This window comes from Bos indicus x Bos taurus, chromosome 11, assembly GCF_003369695.1.
Source record: "Bos indicus x Bos taurus breed Angus x Brahman F1 hybrid chromosome 11, Bos_hybrid_MaternalHap_v2.0, whole genome shotgun sequence".
NCBI classification, from domain to species: domain Eukaryota; kingdom Metazoa; phylum Chordata; class Mammalia; order Artiodactyla; family Bovidae; genus Bos; species Bos indicus x Bos taurus.
The window spans coordinates 72,590,729-72,613,537 of NC_040086.1; the positions used below are offsets into that span (position 1 = coordinate 72,590,729).

A 22,809-nucleotide genomic window follows, 5' to 3' on the forward strand; every position below is an offset into this window, starting at 1 on the left:
CTCAACCCACAGTAGAGGGAAATGCAGGGTTTTCTGCAAGACTTTCAGGGGATTTGTTCCCAATCCCCTCTTATCAGTTTCTATTGAATTATTTGTAATTCCCCTCCTTCCTTGCTTCTTCCCTCCTTTCCTTTCTCTCCCCCTCTTTCTCTTTTTTTTTCTATTTTTGCCCCATGAAGCTGTTTTCCTCTCTCTGCCCTGTGTCAAGACAAACCTGAAGCACAGGTACTTTCCCTTGATTTTCCTAAAGTAGCCCTAGCATAGGGTCTCTGTGACACATTTTCCTCCAAGTGGTAAGAATCCACCTGGCAAAGCAGGAGACCGGGAGACGTGGGTTCGATCCCTGGGTCGGAAGATCTCCTGGAGGAGGAAATGGCAACCCACTCCAGTATTCTTGCCTGAAAAACCCCATGAACTGAGGAGCCTGCGGGGCTACCATCCAAAGGGTTGTAAAGAGTTGGATACGACTGAGCGACTGAGCACGCGTGCGCACGCACACACAACTGGGAGAGCTATGTTGCATCTTCTCACAGAAACCCCTTCAAGGTGAATATCAGATATTCCCTCGCTCTTCCCCACCCCAACAGCATCCATATGTTTCCAGCCTCACTCCCCCTCCGCCCCTCTGCCCTCCCACCCTGAGCCAGTCTCCCACAGCATCATTTCTCCTAGGAGCAGCTCACCCCAACCCTCTGCCCAGACCACCTCAGGGCCAATCTCTGCCTGCCCAGAAGACATTAAGGGCCAGTTTGAAAATTATCTTTTTCCTCAACACAATCAAATTATTAGTCTTAACTCCTTCCTCCGCTAGTCTCTGCAGGCAGGTAAAGATTCACCATCCCTTTGATATGAATTATGCCACCCCCTTGGAAGGCAGAAGTGCTGGAATAATTTCGTTGGTTGTTTAAATCACAGCTTTTGCCTTCCTGCTGCTCAAGTTTAAGTATAGCCCAGAGATGTTTTCATTGGCTCCACCTGCCTAGTTTGAAATATCTTCCCCGCTCTGGCTCCACCCCTCCCTCGTCAACACCTCCCGAGCCCTATCCTATGACCCTGATACACGTGCTTTCTCAAAACAGCTCAGGCCTGTTTCCTTATTTCCCAGTCCTTGCTGTTTCCAAGTTGGAGAACCAGCCATGGGAACCATAGGAAGGCCCTATTCTCACTCCTCCTTAGAAGTCCTAGGATCCTTGCTGTATACTTGGGTCACTCTGTCTCTATGAGGCTGAGGGTTTCACAGTGTGCGATTCCAACCCAGGGCCCCTGCAGCCTTACATGGCCAAAGAATCGTGAGCCCCAGCAAGTCTCACCACCGGGGCACCCAGCTGATGCAGTCTCAAGAAATGTTCACAGGTCTACATCAGAGCTCCAGAGCCTTCTGGACCCTGGAGGGAAGCAGTCTGAATGGAATTTGGTCCCCCAAATGTTACAGCCACATCCTGAGTGACTCTCCCTCCGTCACGGTGGCCCAGCCACACCGGCCTTCCTCCAGCCCCTCAGAACCCCAGCATCCTAGACCACCAAGGCCAGGAGCCGGGACAGCCTCTGCCTCCACAGGTAGAGAAACGTGCATGGATTCAGGGTATGTTTGGAGGCAGAAATGGTCAGTTGTTGCAACAAATATGGCACTGGTGAGGGTGCTAAGCCGGCGGGAACCCTCTAGTCTAGTCTAGGGCCGTCCTCACCAGCACTCAGGCACTTCTTTCTGGCCCTATACATGTCATTGAGGCTCAGCCAGCCTCGGGGGAAGGATGCTCAGGGAGAATGAAGACTCACCGAACTTTGCTACCAGTTTCAAAGACTCCCTCACAGTGATGTCAGAAGGGTAAGAACTGGCGGGAGCAGAGGGTGGGGGAGACCGTGGCAAGGGAGTGGCACTGGGCTTCCCCACTGGATCACTGTGGGGGTAGGACACCCCAAATGGCAGTGGTCTCCAGGCCCTGAGCCGTCCTCATCAGCTGCCCCTTCTCTGCATCAGTGAGGAACAGCTCCCAGCTGGGCCCGCTGATCTAATTTCAGGAACCCCCTCTTCTAAGAGACCGTTCATACTCAGCTTGTTCTCCAACTCCCAGAGGCCTTCTGGCTGTTTTCCTGCTTCAGATCTCCACTGACCAGCCCCGGCAGGTGGGTGATTCAGTTGATTGGGTCTTCCTGGAAGGAGATTGGGGGCACACTTTGGGACTGGAGAAGGAGGCAGGGTCAGGTGGGACAGCGGAAGAGACAGAACAGCGAGTGGGGGCTTGGTGTTAGAGGGATGGGCTATTTGCTAAATAAAATTTAAACCCTTGCCAGCTTTTCTGCCAAGAAGAGAGAAGTGGCTGATGAAAACCATATGTCTCTAAGTAAGTGGAAGTGAGGAGCCCGGCTTTGTTGTGCGAGTATGTTGATATGGCTCCTGGTCTCCCGTGCAATGGAAAATCTCTATTTTAAAGAATACAATGTTTAAGAGGCACTCTGAGACAAGCCACATTTCGCAATTAAGTAGTTTACAAGGTCAGCAAAGGAAGGACAAAATAAACCAGCTGAAAAAGGTCTTGCTCAATACCAAAATTTGTTTAGAAGTTCAATGCTACAGTCCGAAACTGTAATATAGGCTTGTTATGGAGTGTTACAAAAATAGCCCAAAAGATGAGGCTCTTTGTGGATGGAGAAACAATTAAAAATGTTTTAAGTATTGGTTCAGATACTGATTTCTTAATGTTTAAAAAAAGTAACTTAAAAATGCAAACTACATCATTTCTTTTTTTTTTTTACTTTTTCTAAACTGACCCTGGAGGCAAAGTAAACCCAGAGACACAAACAGAACGAACTACTGTTCACTCTTTGCGGAACAAGATTCAAATTTCTTCATCCAGCATTCAAATTCTAGCAGACTGTGGTTCCAACTGGCCTCTGAATTTTTTGCACAGAATGCTGCCGCTGGCCCTGCCAGCCCCACACCCCGCCCTCCATCCTGTTTGCAGGCTGCCAACTGTGAGGTTTCACAGGGCACTTACCTGCCCCTGAGGTGCCCTTCCTTCTGGCTGAATGAAAAAATGTTAGCTGTTCTTCGAGGGTATTAATTGCTGAATTCTATCCATGCCACTTTAATTTCCATTTGATTCTGGTGTATAGATCGCAGTTCTCTGGTGAAATTCTCCCTCTTGTAATCGATTTTCTTGACCATTTAAATCACAGTTATTTAAAAGTCTATCAGATAACTCCACTATCTGGATCACCTGTGGGTCTGTTTCTATTATAGAGATACTCGTTTTTCGGACTGTGCTGGGTCTTTGTTGCTGCATGCAGGCTTTCTCTAGTTGTGGCAAGTAGGGGCTGCTCTCTCACTGTGCTGCACAGGCTTCTCACTGCAGTGGCTTCTCTTGTTGCCGAGCATAGGCTTGGAGCACAGGCTTCAGCAGTTGTGTTGCCCAGGTTTAGTTACCCTACAGCGTGTGGCATCTTCCCGGACCAAGGATCAAACCCCTGTTCCCTGCATTGGCAGGCAGATTCTTAACCACTGGACCACCAGGGAAGTCCAGAGATATGTTTTTGGCTCTGACCGATGTTGTTTCATCAGAAAGGATTTACTTCGGCTTTCTGGAAGGCAGTTCAAGCATTGGAAGGCCATCTTTATCCAGCCTGGGGATGAGCTGGCTTGAAGCTGGTGATCAGACTTTGAAGGCTCTCTGTTTCTGACTCACTCTGTTTCTGACTCCTAGCGCTTCACTCTTCTGGGGTTCTCCCTGAGAATCTGGTTGTGTTTTAGAGTCCCTCCTCTTGGGTGGCCCTTTGAGTTCCAGTTTACTTCCCCAGCCCCATCTTACTGCCCCAACTCCATTCAGCTTTCTGGTCTCTCAGTCATGCCTTCCACTCAGCCTTCCCTGCTCCAGCCGATGCTGCTTCTGAATCGGCACATGCCTTCCGGGAAGAGGGACTGGAAACTGGGAACTAACCTACTGTGCTTCTGTTCTCTTTCTCAGACATCTTGCTCCTTAAGTCCCACTTGCCTGGGTATTTTGAACTCCAAATTTTTCTCCTTACCCTATGAGATCTCCAAAACCTCTAACTCAAGTTCTCTAACTCAGTTCACCATCACTTTCAGCATGCTTGGCCCCATGCTGCTCATGAGCCAGGGAGACCTTAAGGGTAAATGTAGCACCGAATGTCACCTCCATATGCTCCCAAGTCTCTAGGATCCTGACCTTTCAAATGCCAACTGCCTGTAAGTAGATAGCTTTTGGATTTTGTCCAGCTTACTCTTGGTGAGAGAACTGGTCTCTAAAGAGCCATCCTGACGTTACAAGAAGTGCATCCTCTAATCGCTTCTTTATAATATAAACTCCCTGAGGGCAGAGAATGTGTCTCCATCACAACTGTGGTTGCAGGAGGATCTCATTCACAAGATCTGAATATCACCTACGCTGGAACATTTCCAAATGTCTGTCTCCAGCTCAGAGATCTGTTTTAAGCTCTTAGCCCCATGGACCAAACTGCCACTTGTCATCTCCAGGAAGCTGCTTCATAGAAACTCAAGACATCCAAAGTCATGTTCTTCCCCGACATCTGTTCTTCACTGGGGCTCCCAGGCTTGGGAAGGGGTGTGTCCTCCATCTACCCTGCTGCTTATGTCAGAATCACGAAGGTCCCCACTGGCAATCCGCACCCACCCCCGCCCACATCCGACCCCCCCAGTGCTGCTGATTCCACCTGAAAATGTCACACAAACTCATCCAGCTCTTTCTCGCCACTGCTGCCCTGTCCCAGCACTGTTCCCCCCTCCCTCGTTACTCAGGAGTCTCCTCACATTCCTCCACAGGGCCAGGCTGGCCTCCGTCCAGCATGTTCGCCAGCCACCCTAGGAGCAGAATGACCCCTTGAACACAAAAATCTGATTATGTCATTCCTCGGCATAACACCCTTCAATGACGTCCATTGCTCTGAGGAAAGCTTTGAAGATAAACCCTCATGGAGTCACCCACCCCGTGTGTTCAAACCCCAACCCCTCTTCCAGTCTTGCTTTTCCTGACTCTTGCCCTTGACACACATTCCACCCTTAAGCCCTTCTCAACTCTGCCAGCACCTTCTTGAGATCCTTTCTGCCTGGTGGCTCCCCTGCCAGAAGACACCCTTCTCGTCTCCTGTCTGATTCTCTTCTGTGCATCCTTCAGGTCTCTGCTAAATGTCCCCTTCTCAAAGGAGCCTCCCTGACCCCTAGGATTGGTTAGGCGTTGTCACTGTGTCCTGCACTCTGTTCGCAGCACCGGCACGGAAACAACTGCAGAGTTAACCAAGCGATTACTGATTACGCTCCTCCCCATCAGATGCCAATCTCCTTAAGGCCAGGGCTATATTTGTCTTGATCACCACCACACGCTCAGCACCAGCAAAGTGCCTGAGATATCTTAGAAGATTTGTAAATAATTTTTTGAATCAGGGAATAAAAGATAGAAGTCCGCCGGCACCCCGCCACCCCTACCCTGCCAGCCACCAAGCAGAACGCGGTGTAGGGAGAGAGAGGGAGGCTGGAATGGGGTTTCTAGTTAGCAAGTGTCTCTGAGAGCGTGACTCTAAAAATAAAGAATGCTAAATTACTGTCTAATGCCTCTTCTTATTGCTGGGCTTAACGCACTGGCCCGGGAGCCAGTAGATTCGGGTTCCAATCCCAGGTCTGGCACAAATCATGACAAATAGCATTTTTATAATGCTTCACAGTTTACAAGACATTTCCACAGATAGGATCTCATTAAACCAGCTCGATGACCTCGGGAAAGCGGCTTTTAGAGGCCTGTTGGGAGGGAGGAGACCTGGGAAGGAGCTGGGTTCCAGAACCCACTCTGCCTCAACTCCCCAAGGGATCTCGCGAGAGTTCCCTGCCCAGCCCCAAGTCTACTGTAAAATGAAGGGGACCAGCGAGGTGATCTTTGAGGTTTGTCTATAGGAATTTAGAACTAAAAATTCAAGACGGCTCCCCGGTCAGAATGCAGAATCTTTGGAGTGTCCTTTTTTCTCATGTAGCAGGGCAGCGTCCCAAGAGGTTCCCAACAATGCCTTGGGTGTCCTGGCGAGGTGTCCTTAAAAGTGGGACTGAAACCAGCATTTTTGTGCAGTTAGTTTACTTGAGAGCTGATCCCAGGACACACGAGTGAGGGGCTGAGGAGAGAGATGGACAAAGAGGAAGAGCCCAGTTGGGAGTGTTTGTCCAGATCACTCTGTTTCAAGGGCTGTGACCTCGACCTCATCAGGCCCTGCTGAGAAGCCACAGAACGCTTCCCACAGCTGTCACCCAGCCATGCTGGCAGGGGACCTTTCTTTATCAGTTCCCACCTTGACTGGTGGATGGTCGCCCCCACCTTGGAATGTCACCCTAAACTTCTGGGCTATGCTTACCCCAGGGCAGAGGAAGCTTCTCATTAGAGCAATTCTTGGACAGAAAACAGAGAGTCCTTGAGGCAAGACTCTGAGATGGATCAAGCTCTTTTAGACCTGACCCCAGAGCAGCCCTGGAAGTCAGAGTGGAACCCAGGTCACTAGGGCATCTGATACAAGTTGCAAAGGGGCAGGGGTGCCACTGTCCAGCCCCACGAAGGAACAGGAGCTGGGGCTTTCCTTACATACCTTTCTCCCCAGTCCTCGACCCTCTGAGTGCCCAGGTCCCCCACCCTCTTTTCTGCGAAGTTTTGTGGTGTCCTGGGACATTGAAAATGGGATTGGGAGTGTCTGTCAACCTGAGCAATTCAGAGGGGCTCAGCAGAGCCTTGGGAAACAAAGTGTTGTTCTATTGGCCCCTCCTTGAGTGACAGCTAGGCTGGACCCATGAGTCTCTGGTGTGCCTCCTCCTTCTGGGCAGTGAGTGGTGCTCCCTCAATAGTGAGCAAACGCTTTGTCTGCAGGCTCGAGCTCCCCAGCCTTGGCAGTGGCAGTGGTCCCAGCCCTGCGAGATCTTTGCCCCACCTCCCTGGTGGCATAATACTTCTTCTCTGTCCTTTTATAAACTCTGGACTCTGCTTCCCTCAGCCTTCTTTTGGGATTCTCAAAAGCCTGATTTGTTAATAAGAAAAAGGGATATTGGCTGTTTCTAGCTCTTTTCCTCTACTGTAACAATTTTACTTTTCCCCCAGGCAATGTGAACGGGAGACTTAAAAAAAAAAGTCTCTCATGATAAGGTGGAAAAAGAACACAAAGATTTAAATTTCAAGATATTCTCTGTCCACGTTCTTCCTCTGGATAAATCTGTTTAACCCCCAAATAAATTTCACTCTTTCTTTGGGGAGGAAGTGGTCTCTTTCTTTTCCAAAGACTGGGTCTAGTTCTTCATTTCTCTAACTGTACTCCAACCCACCTCAGATTTCCTAGTGTTGTGTAATAAAGAATTCAGATGGCTTATGTCCGTGGCTCGAGGGAGGGAACTACTATACCCTTCGGATTTCCCAAGTGATAGGAGTGCGTATCTTTGCTCTTCCTGGTGGGCTGTTCAGACCATGTCTGAGCTCATGCTAATGAGATGACTCAGGGTGGGGGCTGGCTGTGCCAGAAAGACCAACCATGCAATTAGAGGGTTGAGTTTTGAGCCAGCTGATGTCAGCCCGACCTCTGCGGAGGAGTGGAGGGCTGGAGAGTAAGTTCAGTCACGTGCCTGATGATTCAATCAACCATGCCTATATGATGAAACCCCAATAAACATGCTGAACTCGGGCTCGATGAGCACTTCCTGGTCAGTATTACATATCAACGGTCCAGGAGGCGGGTGATGCGTCCTGAGGACACACAAGCTTCTTATTCGAGACTCTCTGAGACTTGACATTCACTCTGTGTCTCATCCTTTGGCTGGTCCTGATTGGTATTCTTTATAATACTAGACATCAGTATACTGCTTTCCTAAGTTCTGTGAATTGTTCTAGCAAATCACCAAACCTGAGGGGATAATGGCCCCTTAGTTAGAAGTGCAGATGGCCTGGGAACCCCCAGAATTTGCACCTCATATCTGAAGTGAGGGGAGTCTTGGGGAGGACTATGCCTTTCACCTATGAAGTCGGCACGAACCCCAGGTAGTTAGAGTCTACCTGGGGTTTGTGCAAACTTGCACTGTGCCCACATGTGCATACCTGCTTCCTACCTCACCTGGGAAGCCTTGCTCATCTGTCATGGGGCTGGGTCTTCTCCAAGCATAGGCCCATGTCCCAATATCATCCCAGAAGCTGGACCCAGAGGCAGGAGAACTGCCCTTGAGTTGAAGGTGACATGTGGTGTGGTGAACAGCCATCTTGCTTGAAGGCAGTGGGCAGTGTTGGGGAGTGCCTGTCCAGAATTCTACACTCTTCTCTCCTTTCTCCACTGTCAGTGTCCAGGCTCCTTCACTGGGCTGGTGAAGGTCACCAGGGCCCAAGGATCCCCCTCAAGGCTGGAGCTCTCCCTGGCTTCCTAGGTCCCCTCCAGGCACTGTTACTTCAGTGATCTTCTCCTGGCCTCACCATGGAGTCTTTCCTGGGTGTGTGCAAGGTAGAGTTTATTCTCTGAAAAATCCCAGATCTTCCTCTTGGACTTCCATTCCCTAGACTTGCCATTAATCATATTTCAGTATCTTCCAAGTTGGATTTCTTTCCCGTATAAATGTTCCATCTATTTGAAGCCCTACTCTGTTTCAGGTCCCCCACTCTTCATCCCTACATCAGCCCTACTGCCCCGCAGATGATGTAAATGGGAAACAAAGAACAGGTTTAAACAGTCTCTTTGGATGAGCCAGTCCCTCTGTGTAAATATTCAGTGTTTCAGTTGTGGTCACCCCTTTCCCTGGGTCCAGAAGATCTTCTAGAAGAGGGCGTAGCAACCCACTCGAGTATTCTTGCCTGGAGGATCCCATGGACAGAAGAGACTGGTGGGCTACAGTCTATAGGGTAGTGAAGAGTCAGACACGACTGAGTGACTAGCAGTTTCATTTTCTTCTTTCTTTACCCCGAGCTGTATCAGGGTGCTTGAGTCAGGCTCACTGGCCGTGGGGAAGAGTCCCTGTTTGTTCTGTGCATTTTTGCTGGGGCCCAATAAAGCATGACAGTCACCTCTAGCCTTTGGGGTAATGTGCTGACCCACACTGTGGAGGTCCATGGTTTCCCATTGCTCCTGGCTAGGCCTTTGCCTGAACTCTCAGTACTCTCAGTCCCTCTGGTGGTCTCCTTAGGGCATGAGGGAGCTTCTGGGTCCCCTGCATGGCCAGGGACACCAAGAGCCCTGCTGTGGTCACACCTCCCCTGCCACTGGGGCACCTGTACTCTGCACTGTGCTGGGAAGGGCCGAGACCATAGGCAGAACTCTAGAGACATGCAGCCCTACCACCCTCCCCTTCAGTGAGCTGGAGGAAGGGTGACTCTAATACCAAGATTCTCAGCACCCAGGAGTCCTCACTACTTTCCTCATCCCTTCTGTCCCCAAGACGACAAGGCAGGCCTTCCACCCTTTTTCTTCCTGCCTCCCAGGATGCCCCAAGGTCTGCACCCCCAGACCTGCCTCTTGCCACACCAAAAGAATTGAGAAAGTCCTTTCTCCATGCAGAGGGTGACTTTGCAGTCTGCTCAGCTGTGGGGAATTCAAACAAAAACCTAGCTGATGTTCAGAACTTGGCAGCTTGCTCCAGCAAGATTTCCCCTCCTTGCTTCCAGTGCTGAATAACTACAGTGGGTGGAGCCCCCTGGGCCACAAAACTCTCTGCCTGAGGAAATGGATCTGAAACTATTCCAAAATCTTATGTCTCATGTATACATTCCTTTCATAACATTTATGGTGGGCCTACTATGTGCCAGGCACTGACACACTCCTTAAAATAATTTTTAGTAAAAACCTTATTAAGATCTAATTGACCTTCTATACAGGGAAGCCTGGCGTGCTGCAGTCTATGGGATTGCAGAGTCAGGCATGACTGAGCGACTGAACGGCAGCTATACAATTGGGTCTACGTGTACAACTCGATATTTTCCAGTGTATTTACAGAGTTGTACAACCATCAGCACCATCTAATTTTATTTTTAGGTATTTATTTTTAAGAGGAAACAAATGTAAACAATCTGTTTTCTCCTATAAAAGATGACTCTGATCTCTGGTCCTGCTCCACTTTGTCAACTTGGTGGTGCCAACTGGTTGTAAAATGAACTGTTCCAAACAGAAACAGAAAACAAGCACAGATTGCATGATGTGCACACCTATGGGGCCTGCATCCAGGCAGTTTCCTAGAAGAGGATGCTGGTGAGCCCCTGACATCTCATATCCTGGCATGGGTGAGCAGAGAGGGTGTCCCTGACCCTGGGGATTCACAGAACTGTGTCCCTTTCCTTTATTGACTTACCTCTGTTTCTAACACTACATTTCTTAGCACCATCTAATTTTAGAATATTTTTATCATCCCCCAAAGAAATCCTATATCATTAGCAGTAAACCCTCTCTGCCATACTCCCCTCCCCCAAACTCCTGGCAACCACTAATCTACTTTCTGTCTCTATGGATTTGTCTATTCTGGACATTTTATATAAATGAAATCATACAATCTGTAGCCTTTTGCAAATAGCTTCCTTCATTAACATAATATTTTCAAGCTTCATCCACATTGTACCATGTATCAATACGTCATTTACTTTTATTGTCGAATAACACTCCATAGTATGGATATGTCACATTTTATTTATATATTCATCAGTTGATGAACACTTGGGCTGTCTCTGCCTTTTGGCTGTTACGAATAATGCTGCTATGAACACTCATGTATAAGTTTTTTATGTGAACAAATGTTTTCATTTCTTTTAGGTATATACCCAGGAATGGAATTGGTGGGTTGTATGTGTTAAAAAACAAAATTCATCTGAGTAAGTTTTAAAGTTCTTATTGGCTTTACTTAAGGATTCATGTGGAAAAGGAAATGGCAACCCATTCCAGTGTTCTTGCCTGGAGAATCTCCATGGACCCTGGAGCCTGGGGTCGCAGGATCGGACATGACTGAAGCGACTTAGCAGCAGCAAAGATTCATGAGTCAAGTGGCATTCAATCTAGCAGGGAGAAAGGAGATCTGAGGAGCTCTACAAAAGGGAAAGTTTTTAAAAATATTTATTTTATTTATCTGGCTGCCCTGGTCTTAGTTGCAGCACACCAGATCTTTGGCTGTGGCATGTGGGATCTAGTTCCCCAACCAAGGATCGAACCTGTGAACCCTGTATTGGGAGTGCAGATTCCTAGCCACTGGACTACCAGGGAATTCCCAAAGGGAAAGACTTTTATAGGCAGAGGGAAGGGGAATAAGACAGGTATAGTAGCAAAGTGTAGATTGCTGTGCTGCTGCTGCTAAGTCGCTTCAGTCGTGTCCGACTCTGTGCGACCCCATAGACGGCAGCCCACCAGGCTCCCCCATCCCTGGGATTCTCCAGGCAAGAACACTGGAGTAGGTTGCCATTTCCTTGTCCGATGCATGAAAGTGAAAAGTGAAAGTGAGGTCGTTCAGTCGTGTCCGACCCTCAGTGACCCCATGGACTGCAGCCTTCCAGGCTCCTCCGTCCATGAGATTTTCCAGGCAAGAGTACTGGAGTGGGGATTGCTGTGACAAGGTCACTTTTCTTTCAGGGATGCAGGGGTCTGTCAGCCTTCACTGGTGCTGATTCCTGATTGACAGGTTTAAGATTCCATTTCCGGGAGAGCTGAAACTGTAATTAAGTTTCAGTTTGGTGATGTGGGGCTTAGTATAAGCGACTCCATTTTGGGCATGTTGTCTTGCTTTTAACATATGGTAATTCTGCTTAATATTTTGAAGAACGGCCAAACTCTCTTCTAAAGTGGCTGCATCATTTCACAGTCCCACTAGCAGTGTAGGAGGACTCCAATTTCTCTACATCCTCACCATCCTAGTGGGTGTACAGGGGTACCTCACTGTGGTTTTGATTTGCATCTCCCTCGTGGCTGATGATGGTGAGCATCTTTTCATGTGCTCCTTGGCCATTCACATATTTCTTCTTTGGAGAAACATCTATGCAAATCCTTTGTGCATTTTTTTAGTTGGGCTTTTGTATTTTATCATTGAGCTGTTAGCTTTCTTTCTGTATTCTGGATACAAGTCCCTTCTCAGTCCTTTTTGAATTTGAAGAGACATCTAAATCAAGGTTGGAGTAGGGGTGACCAATTTAACAGTTGGTGGAGTTCATTGGCAGGTGACAGAAACCTTGCGAAGAATTCTTTTTATCTCACGCAGAGGATTCCTGCAGGGAGGGACCCTGGAGGGGAAGCATGCAGAATTGTCCGGGCAGGACTGGGCCTGCTTTCTGTTCAGTTCAATCGCTCAGTCATGTCTGACTCTTTGTGACCCAATGGACTGCAGCATGCCAGCCCTCCCTGTCCATCACCAACTCCCGGAGTTGACTCAAACTCATATCCAGTGAGTCGGTGATGCTATCCAACCATCTCATCCTCTGTCGTCCCCTTCTCCTCCTGCCTTCAATCTTTCCCAGCATCAGCATCTTTTCCAATGAGTCAGTTCTTTGCATCAGGTGACCAGACTATTGGAGTTTCAGCTTCAGCATTAGTCCTTCCAATGAATATTCAGGTCTGATTTCCTTTAGGATGGACTGGTTGGATCTCCTTGCTGTCCAAAGGACTCTCAAGAGTCTTCTCCAGCACCACAGTCCAAAAGCATCAATTCTTCGGCGCTCAGCTTTCTTCACAGTCCAACTCTCACATCCATACATGACCACTGGAAAAACCATAGCCTTGACTAGAAGGACCTTTGTTGGCAAAGTAATGTGTCTGCTTTTTAATATGTCATCTAAGTTGGTCATGACTTTCCTTCCAAGGAGCAAGTGTCTTTTAATTTCATGGCTGCAGTCACCATCTGCAGTGATTTTGGAGCCCCCAAAAATAAATTCAGCCACTGTTTCCCCATCTATTTGCCATGAAGTGATGGGACTAGATGCCATGATCTTAGTTTTCTGAATGTTGAGCTTTAAGACAACTTTTTCACTCTCCTCTTTCACTTTCATCAAGAGGCTCTTTGGTTCTTCTTCCCTTTCTGCCATAAGGGTGGTGTCATCTGCATATCTGAGGTTATTGATATTTCTCCTGGCAATCTTGATTCCAGCTTGTGCTTCATCCAGCCCAGAGTTTCTCATGAGGTACTCTGCATATAAGTTAAATAAGCAGGGTGACAATACACAGCCTTGACATACTCCTTTCCCAATTTGGAACCAGTCTGTTGTTCCATGTCCAGTTCTAACTGTTGTTTCCTGACCTGCATACAAATTTCTCAAGAGGCAGATCAGGTGGTCTGGTATTCCCATCTCTTTCAGAATTTTCCAGAGTTTGCTGTGGTCCACACAAAGGCTTTGGCATAGTCAATAAAGAAGAAGTAGATGTTTTTCTGGAACTCTCTTGCTTTTTCGATGATCCAATGGATATTGGCAATTTGATCTCTGGTTCCTCTGCCTTTTCTAAATCCAGTTTGAACATCTGGAAGTTCATGGTTCACATACTGTTGAAGCCTGGCTTGGAGAATTTTGAGCATTACTTTACTAGTGTGTGAGATGAGTGCAATTGTGGGATAGTTTGAGCATTCTTTGGCATTGCCTTTCTTTGGGATTGGAATGAAAACTGACCTTTTCCAGTCCTGGGTCCACTGCTGAGTTTTCCAAATTTGCTGGCATATTGAGTTCAACATTTTCACAGCATCATCTGTTCATTTGCACCCTTTTCAGAATCCCTGCCAAAGAGCAGTTTGAGAGATTTAACTAGCTGGAGGAAGGTAAGGATGCTGGTTGGTTAGTGTACTGGGGCAGAATTGCATGGGGATTTTTCTTTCTTTTTTAAGGAGCATGGGCTTTTATCTCTAGAGCAGACGAGATGGCATGTAGAAAAGCATTTTGGAATTACAAAGCGATGCAATGCAAATGTGAGGTGACATTCTTGTGGTTACTATTGTTAATTGTAGGAACCAGTGAAAGCCCTTTCTAGGTTGAGAGCCTGTGTGTAGGGAGGGGTGGAGTGGGCAGGAGTTGCGAAAAGGGTCATGTGAGGGCATGAAAACTAAAGGAGAGAGGAAGGTAGCAGAGTTTGCAAACCTTGGTTACCTGTGTGTGAAGTGAGGCAGAGACATTTTTGTGATTTCTGGCATATTTCTTCACCACCTGTCTAATTATTTACTTAATATTTTTCTTTAGATTGTCTCCTATTTCTTTTCACCAGGTAATATTTGTGAAGGGAACATATCACAGTTATATATGGCAAGTGAAAGTGTTAGTTGCTCAGTCGTGTCCGACTCTCTGGGACCCAATGGACTGTAGCCCACCAGGCTCCTCTGTCCATGGGATTCGCCAGGCAAGAATACTGGAGGATTGCCATTCCCTTCTCCAAGGGATCTTCCCAACCCAGGGATTGAACCCAGGTCTCCTGCATTGCAGGCAGATTCTTTACTGTCTGAGTCACTAGTGAAGCTTGAATCTTTTTCAAAGTGGAGGAAACAGTATAAATAAACATAAGGAAAGCCAAACAGTGTCATTAAATTCTAGCTGGATGTCGTTGCTTTCTGGGTATGGAAAACTCCACAGACTTAGTCTGGTTCCCTCTCCTTGTGGCTCAGGTCTCCGCTCAGATGGCCGCTCCTCAGGAAGCCTCTCCTGCCCACTCTTCATTCTTGCTTTATTTCTCTCATAGCCCTATCACAATCAAAGGGGTTGTTAGTTTCCCTATGGGCCTCTGGTTCCATCAAGGTAGGGCCTTGTCTGCCTGGCTTAATCATTCTGTTTCATTGCCTGGCTCAACAAAGAGTTAAGTAAGTAAGCCACACCATGCAGCTTGTGGGATCTTAGTTCCCCGATCAGGGATGGAACCTGTACCCCCTGCAGTGAAAGTGCAGAGTCCTAACCACTGGACCACCAGGGAATTCCCTCCAGTGTGTTTTTGCTCTCCTTGTAGTGTGTGCCAACCAGGTGTTAAGGGCACGTGCCAGTGCCTGCCGCCACTTGCACCTCCTAGGACAGGAGGGCTGAGAGGGACTTGAGAAGGAAGCAGCCTTCTGGGGTGCAGCCCGGCAGCTCTCCTGGCTCCCAGGCAGCACTGGAGAGACCCCTAGGCCTGCAACCTCAATCCAGGCTTCAGATCCTCCTTTGGCCCCTGGCCAGCCAAATGACCCTACAGCATCACAGAACCTCACCAACTTCCATCTTCCCCAGGGCCTCTGTGAGGACAAGGGACAGTCACTATGGACACAGACTAGTGAAAGAAGCTGCTCAATAAATGAGAACAGAAGCTCAGACGGTTTACCAGAAGGTGAGATGTAATTACTGACTGTGTCTGCTCACATCCTACCCTTTCTTTCAGGCCCAACTTTAAAAAGTAATAATATTGTTTCCCCTTTAATAAGAATTTATTGTGCCAGGCACCTTTCTAAATTAGAGGTTTGTATATCTATCATTTAATTTTAGCCTTGCAATAATACTGTAAAGTAGAGATTTATTATTCCCATTTTACAGATGAGGGAACTGAGGCTCAGAGTAGTTTTATGACTTGCCCAAGGGGAAGCAGCAAGAAGTGATGCAACCTGTCCACATTCTTAACTATGACATTGTAACAACCACCTAAATGCCACCACCTACATGAAGATTTCCTGCCTAGGGTTCTCCTCTTCTAAATACTCGTAATTCATATTACCTCTCTGATCACATCTACCCAATCTCCCATGGTGTGTGTGTGTGTCTGTGTATGTGGCAAATATTAATTTCTTGAAGGCTGAGACCACATTCACCCGTCTCTTCCAGGGTCAAGCTGAGCGCCTGGCATCCTGTAGGTACTTTACTTGTGTCTGTTTAGTAAATAAGGATTGAAGGCTCCTGGGTTTCTTCTGCCAGTCTCCATCTCCATGGAGGGCAGATGGCGAAGAATAAGCAGCCACATTTCCAGGGATATAAACTAGCTCTATGAGAAAGTTTCTGAGCTGTTTACCTGGGAAAGTGTGTGGAATGAGGTGGGTACAAAGACCAGGAAGCTAACACTGGCACTGAGACCAGGAGGAGATGGCTTCGGAAAGATACTCCTGGATAGCAATACTGAGGTCTGTGCTAGACTTCATCTTTCTAGATTCACTTTCCACTCTCCTGTCCATCCCCATGGGAGATTGGAAGAAGTGGAAGGGATGGTACAGGGGTACTGATTCTGTGTGTGTTGGGCCAGGACTGGTAGCGGCTCTGTGGTTACTAGCCTGGATTCTGTGCTATCCTGAGTGGTTTCCATACACCCTGATCTTATCTTTGGAGAGTCCCTTTAATAGACCCTCTTTGTATCATCCTGATTTGATTGTGCCCTTGGCTTCTGCAGGGAGAGGATGGATGGGGTGGAATGCCCTTTACTGTGCTCTGTGGGCCACTTCTTGATGTCAGAGTCTATGCTTACTCATCTCTGTGTTCCTGCACCTGGCATAGTCCTTGGGCCGTGGTTCTAACAGCTAACACTTATTGAAAGCTTATTATGTACAAGGCGTTGTTATCTGTATTGACTCAAATAATCCTCATCACAATCCCATGACCATCATCCTCAGTTTACAGATGAAGAAACTGAGACACAGAGAGGCTGAGTGGCTTGTCCAGGGACACATGTCTTGTCAGCCTTTGGCAGATCTAGAAGGTTGGCTCATGACTCTTGAACCTGCTACTGGGCTGCCTTTCTGTTTGCTGTTTTGGGGATGATGTCCATTAGCCTCTGGAACCAAAAGAATCTATTTCTTTGCCCACTCAGGGACTCAGGTAGAATGGGCAGAAGGTGGAATGCAGGTTACCATGGCAACCGATTACTTGGTGCACAACTGGTGAGCTCTTGGGGCTGAGGTTCTGCTGCTGGCAGAGAGAAGGGTGGGGTTGGCATGGGGCAATGTCTGAGGTACCAGATGCACTGGGAGGATTTGGAAGAATACCAGGTGGGTAGATCAGGCAGGAGATTCTGGGCAGTGGTGGGAGCTTCCTGAGGCAGGTGGGAGGGGTGGGAAAACTCTCACTGTGGTCCCTGCCTTCGCTAAACCTACATCCATGTGACCCAGACTGGCTCTCAGAGGGCCCCTCCCCATTTGTTTCCTGCTCCAGATCCCAGGGCTTTCGCCTTGTCTCCGATCCTTTCTGTAGGCCTGTACCACTGTGCTCCCTCCCAAGGCCATCAGAGACGGGGCACTGTTTCCTCCTCTGCCACCACCTCGGGCGTCTGCTGCTGAGGGCTGGGAGCCTCCATTCCCTGGTTGTTCAATGAGAGCATCAGCTTTTCCTCCCAACCCCCGAAGTTTCCCACTCCCCAGAGGGCCAGGGCAGGGCTGGATGGAGTGGGCAAGTCACCTGTCTGTGGTTTGTTTCAGGCCTTGACCTTCTTGACCAGGAATGAAATCCTGTGGTGAGTAGAGGGGGTCCCCTTTCCCTCCCCTTGGAACTGAAATCTTACCCTGGTACAGCCTCACTCTGGTCCCTGAATGTGGTCCCTGCCCAGAGCTACAAAGTCCTGGAGACGAGGCTGTCAGCAGACAGGCAGAGACAGACCCCAGTCCTGGAGGGTCCAAGGTCACGATTCCCAGGGCCCTACTACATTGAAATGTCAGATTGTAGGTTGCTATGGGATCCATGGCGAGGTTTCTTCATAGAACCGCAGAGGTGGACAGGGCCTTCCTGGGATGATGAGGACAAGGAGGAGAGGACTTAGGAAACAGGTCTGCAGTACATACAGCGAGGTGGTCCTCTATCTGGGTAAAGCTGATGCCCCACTGAATCTCTCTTAGTCCTCCCTTCCCTCCCAAGCTTCGCTTCACTGCCTCCCAGCATGGTGGGTGTAACAGTGCGCAGTCCACCCCCTGTTCTTAAGCTGGTGATGGCCAGAGAGGAAGGCTCCGGGCCAAGACAGCCAACACGAGGATCCCTCATGGGACCGCAGAGAGGGTAGACAGCATGAGAGATGTGAGAGCACTCAGCCTGGGCCAGGTGCTCATCAGAAACTCGTTAGAGGAGGAAAGGGGGTCTCTAGGGCATTGTTGGTGGGGTGAAGGGAGGTTGGAGTGAGGAGACTGCCCTGAGACCCACAGAACCCTCTCGCCTCTTTGTCTCTGCTGGACTCACCCTCCCCAGACAACACCCAGCCTGGAAGCTGCACTTCCCACTCAGGGTCCCAGGCAGGGCAATGATTCTGCCCCAAGCATGAGACTCTCCCGGCACGGGGGTGGGGGGCTGATGGATGTCCAGGGCACAGTAAGTGATGGAGACCAGGGACAGTCACCAGATTACATCGCTTTCCTTTTAAAACGAGTGTTTGCTCATTTTAGAAATAAAGAAAAATATAACAAAACTCTACATCCTACTACTTTTACATCTCATTGATATTTTCTAAAAAAGGAACACTTGCATAAAAATGAAATAAAAATTGAAAAGTAATATGTGAGCATGGCCAGAAAATTCAAATAGCATAAATATCCTAAAAGAAAAGTAAGTGTCCCTCTCCTTCCCAGGCCTTCTCCCTGATGATAACCCTGTTCACAGTTGGTTTCTCATCAAGGCTTCCATAAAAATTTTCATAGATAGATCTAAATAAATATCCTTCAAAAATTTTATCTCATTCACACTGCAGCATTTACCAATTTATAGTGTAGCATTATACTGTTCTGGACCTTTTTTCTTTTTAAGTTTTCATGTTGTCTATCTTTACATAAAGCACATAGAGATATGTCTCATTCTATGACTATGGGACATTCTTTCCTATAGAGGAAATATCATTCATTTTACAACCTCCCCCCATAACATACACTTAAGTTCTTTATGACTTTTAGTTCTATCAATAACGTTATAGTAAACATTTATGTAAAAATAGCTTATTTAATTGATAAGCTTTTGAATTGTGGTGCTGCAGAAGACTCTTGAATGTCCCTTGGACTGCAAGGAGATCAAACCAGTCAATCCTAAAGGAAATCAACCCTGAATATTCATTGGAAAGACTGATGCAGAAACGCCAATATTTTGGCCACCTGAGGCAAAGAGCCAACTCATTGGAAAAGGCCCTGATGCTGGGAAAGATAGAAGGCAAAAGGAGAAGAGGGCGACAGAGGATAAGATGGTTAGATAGCATCACCAACTCGATGGACATGAACTTGAGCAAACTCCAGGAGATAGTAGAAGACTGGGAAGCCTGGTGTGCTGCAGTCCTTAGGGTTGCATAGAGTTGGACATGACTTGGCAACTGAACAAAAACAAACCTTATTCAACAAGTGAGAGTAAATCCATAGGAGAGATTTCTAGCTGTAGAAATGGTGGGCAAATGGTGGACATGTCTAAAATGTCAACAGGAAGGACAGGATTGTTCTGCACTAATTTATTCTCTCTCCACTTCAGCATGACCATGCCTGCTCCTCTTTCCATCTAGAAAGTTCAAACATTCTCAGATGGCCTTTTCTGGATCCCTAGGGCCCCTCACATGTGCCCCATTCCCACCACCAATGCGGTGGTGGGAGTTGAGGTGGGGAAATCAGTCAAAAGAGAGGAGGATGGGAGGGAAGCCCTTCCATCTCGTGTGTTCTCTATTGGTCTTTGAGAAAGATGTTCTAGTAGGGAGCTGTCTGTAGGGACTCCTCTTTTCTGAACTGCCCACACAGGCCATGAGACAGCCCCTGCCTACCTCCTGTTTCAAACTTCTCTCCACTCCTATTGAAAGTGAGCCCCTCATGGAGGGGCCTCACCTCATCTGTTTGTACTGGGGAGGCAGGTCCCAGGGAGTGAGGCCAGCAAAGGCTCCACTTCAGCCCAACTTCTCTCACCAACTTCTCTCAAAGCCACCTCCTGCCAACCCTGTCTTTTGTCTGTGTCATGCCTAAGCATGAGGGCCTGGTGCCTGGCCCTTGGGTAGCCTCTGCCCATGAGACTCCAACCCTTTGGGCTCTAGAAGAACAGGATGGGTCAGTGCTGGAGGAGGGATGGGGATGGCAGTGCTCCAGGAAGGCAGAGAGGAGGTGCAGTGGCTGGGTGTCTACTGTCTTTGTGTTTCACCATCATGGAGACTTTCAACTGAGGCAGAGCAGGACTAGCATGAAGTGGGGACAAAAATGCTAAGATGTGTGGGGTGATACCAGGGAGAGCTTTTTGCTGCTTCAAACCAAGGTGAGTCTCCAGATTAGGAAGACCACACTCTGGGGAGCAGCTGAGGGTGTAGAACAGCTGTCAGGAGCTGTGAAGAACGGAAGAGAACAGGGGAAGGACTGAAAGCCTGCTTCAGGACGGGAAAGGCACTTTGACCTAGCCATTGCACTTGAATCAAGAGGGCATGGATGAAATAAACGTGGATGGACCCATCCATCCGTGGCACTGTCCTTGGAGAGAAGGAGAAGTTTTATGTTGGGTGTGGATTAGTGTCTTCAAGGCATATTGTAAAGTTAAAAAAGCAATGTGCCATAGTTTCCAGTGAATGTGGAGAACTGAGCATTTTCTTTTATTTATTTTCCCTACTAAAAGGACAGCTAGGATTAGAAAAAGAGAAAGAAACCCATAAGGGAGAACTCAAGAGATGAAAGCAGATGAGAGAGAGAAACAATTTTCAAAGTGGAAAACAAAGAGATCCACAATACGGACTTAGAGCTGAAAGTTGAAAGCAGATTGCTGGAAAACAGGGATTGGGGTGATGGAGTCAAGGACCCAGAAAGGCTCCTTTCTGAATGCCAGGATGAAGGCTCGGGTGAAAACAAAAAGATGGCTTTACATGATTCTCCTCTTGCCCTGCAATCCACTCAGCACCCCTTCCCCAGCCCAGCAGAGGACAGGAGCTCGCCATGTGGAGAGAGCTAGCCATGCAGGCTTCTGACTCAGGACCACCAGGAACAGAGATGAGCACGGATGAGCTGCCAGTCAGCTCGTTACAGACTTGGCAATTGCACATGAATTGAAAGCTGAGAGACACTACGTATTTGAAGGAAAAAAAAAAATTTAAGCCTACATTAATTTATTTCAGGACACCAGAGGTATTGAGAAGATCTTAAGAATGTTCACAGAGGAAGAAAACAGAATACATACAGAGGATCGGGAAGTAGAATTTTAGACTTGTGCTGGAAGATGGTGGCTGAACAGCTTCAAAATCAAGAAAAAATTCCAATGTAGGATTAAGTCATAGCTAAACTATTAATCAAGAGTGAAGGTGAAACAATACTTTTTGACATGTGACTTCTAAAAACAATTACCTCATGCAGGCAGCTTCTGCAGTGTCTATTAAAATTATCAAGTAAGCTAAGTTCTTCATTAACATTAGTGAGTAAACTAAGAAAAAGAATTCCCTGGTAGCTCAGCTGGTAAACAATCTGCCTGCAACGCAGGAGACCCTGGTTTGATTCCTGGGTAGGGAAAATCCTCTGGAGAAGGGATAGGCTACCTATTCCAGTATTCTTGGTCTTCCCTGGTGGTTCAGATGGTAAAGAATCTGCCTGCAGTGCTGGATACCTGCATTCAATCCTTGGGTTGGGAAGATCCCCTGGAGAAGGGAACGGCTACCCACTGCAGTATTCTGGCCTGGAGAATTCCATGGACTGTGTAGTCCATGGCATCATAGTCCATGGCATAGCAAAGGGTTGGACACAACTGAGCAACTTTTACTTTCAAACTAAGGAAAAAAGAAGACGTAAGAACCAGAAAACAGAGGGCCGCAACACATGGAACTTCAAAAATGAAAGTGAAGAGAAACCCGAGGATGACAATGCAGCAGGCATGAAAAGCAATGCATCCAGATTAGAATTAAGGAGTCAGGAATTCCAGGAGTGATACCTCCAAGAAAACAAAATGAACCTATGGATGATATAAGGTATACAAACATATGAAGAGGAACTTCACAGTTCTGCAGAAAGTTTGGGAAAGAAATAATGATAGAAACACTGAAACCTAAGCAAAAGAAAAACAAACAGTCTTGCAAGAAAGAAAATGTAATCACGTTGTACTAGGGAACTCAGCTGTGAGCAATGTTTGAATCATACATTTATAATACGTAATAATACATACATATAACAATAATATAAATACTGAATTTTGATTCAGGAAAATCATTTTATTTTGGGATGTTAGGGGAAGAACTAGTATATATGTGCTGTGCTGAGTCTCTCAGTCGTGCCTGATTCTTTGCAACTCTGTGGACTGTAGCCTACCAGGTTCCTCTGTCCATGAGGATTCTCCAGGCAAGAATACTAGAGTGGGTTGCTATGCCCTCCTCAAGGGGATCTTCTCAACCCAGGGATTGAACCAAGGTCTCCCAATTTGCAGGCAGATTCTTTACCACCTGAGCCACCAAGGAAGCCTAAAATAGGTTATGCTGCTGCTGCTGCTAAGTCACTTCAGTCGTGTCCGACTCTGTGTGACCCATAGACAGCAGCCTACCAGGCTCACCCGTCCCTGGGATTCTCCAGGCAAGAACACTGGAGTGGGTTGCCATTTCCTTCTCCAATGCACAAAAGTGAAAGTGAAGTCACTTAGTCGTGTCCGACTCTAAGCAACCCCATGGACTGCAGCCCACCAGGCTCCTCCGTCCATGGGATTTTCCAGGCAAGAGTACTGGAGTGGGTTGCCAGTGCCTTCTCTGTAAGTAGGTTATAGATAGAGATAAATTCTCTCTTTTTTAGCAGTAAGAGGTCACAACATAAAGTCTGCAATGAAAAAATACCAAGTGGCAGTATCAGCACCATCTCTATAGATTTGCATAGAAACACTATGCAAATATTAAGTAAAAACCAAGAGAAATAGAAAAACACTAAAAAAAAATTCAGCTTCTAGAGAGCAGGGGTAAAGAAGTGGTATAGAATACTGTGTATTAATAATATTAATTATAGTGCTGTTGGCT

At 47.4% G+C, this 22,809-nt stretch overlaps 1 protein-coding gene and 1 non-coding gene across 3 annotated transcripts in view; one reads left to right on the forward strand and one right to left on the reverse strand.

Moving 5' to 3' along the window:
• CIB4 (calcium and integrin binding family member 4) overlaps positions 1-22,809 on the forward strand; it is a 103,716-nt gene that overhangs the window by 35,517 nt on the left and 45,390 nt on the right. The window contains exons 2-3 of one of the 2 annotated variants that reach the window (XM_027555883.1): positions 15,165-15,261; positions 17,327-17,361. In XM_027555883.1, the coding sequence (XP_027411684.1) occupies positions 15,229-15,261; positions 17,327-17,361 (68 nt within the window). In that variant the 5' untranslated portion in view covers positions 15,165-15,228. Of the gene's footprint in view, positions 1-15,164; positions 15,262-16,398; positions 16,901-17,326; positions 17,362-22,809 lie in introns of those variants that run through there. The other variant, XM_027555884.1, reaches the window with a different exon arrangement.
• TRNAE-UUC lies at positions 14,802-14,874 on the reverse strand. Its single transcript has one exon. It is a non-coding gene; the product is annotated as a tRNA-Glu (tRNA).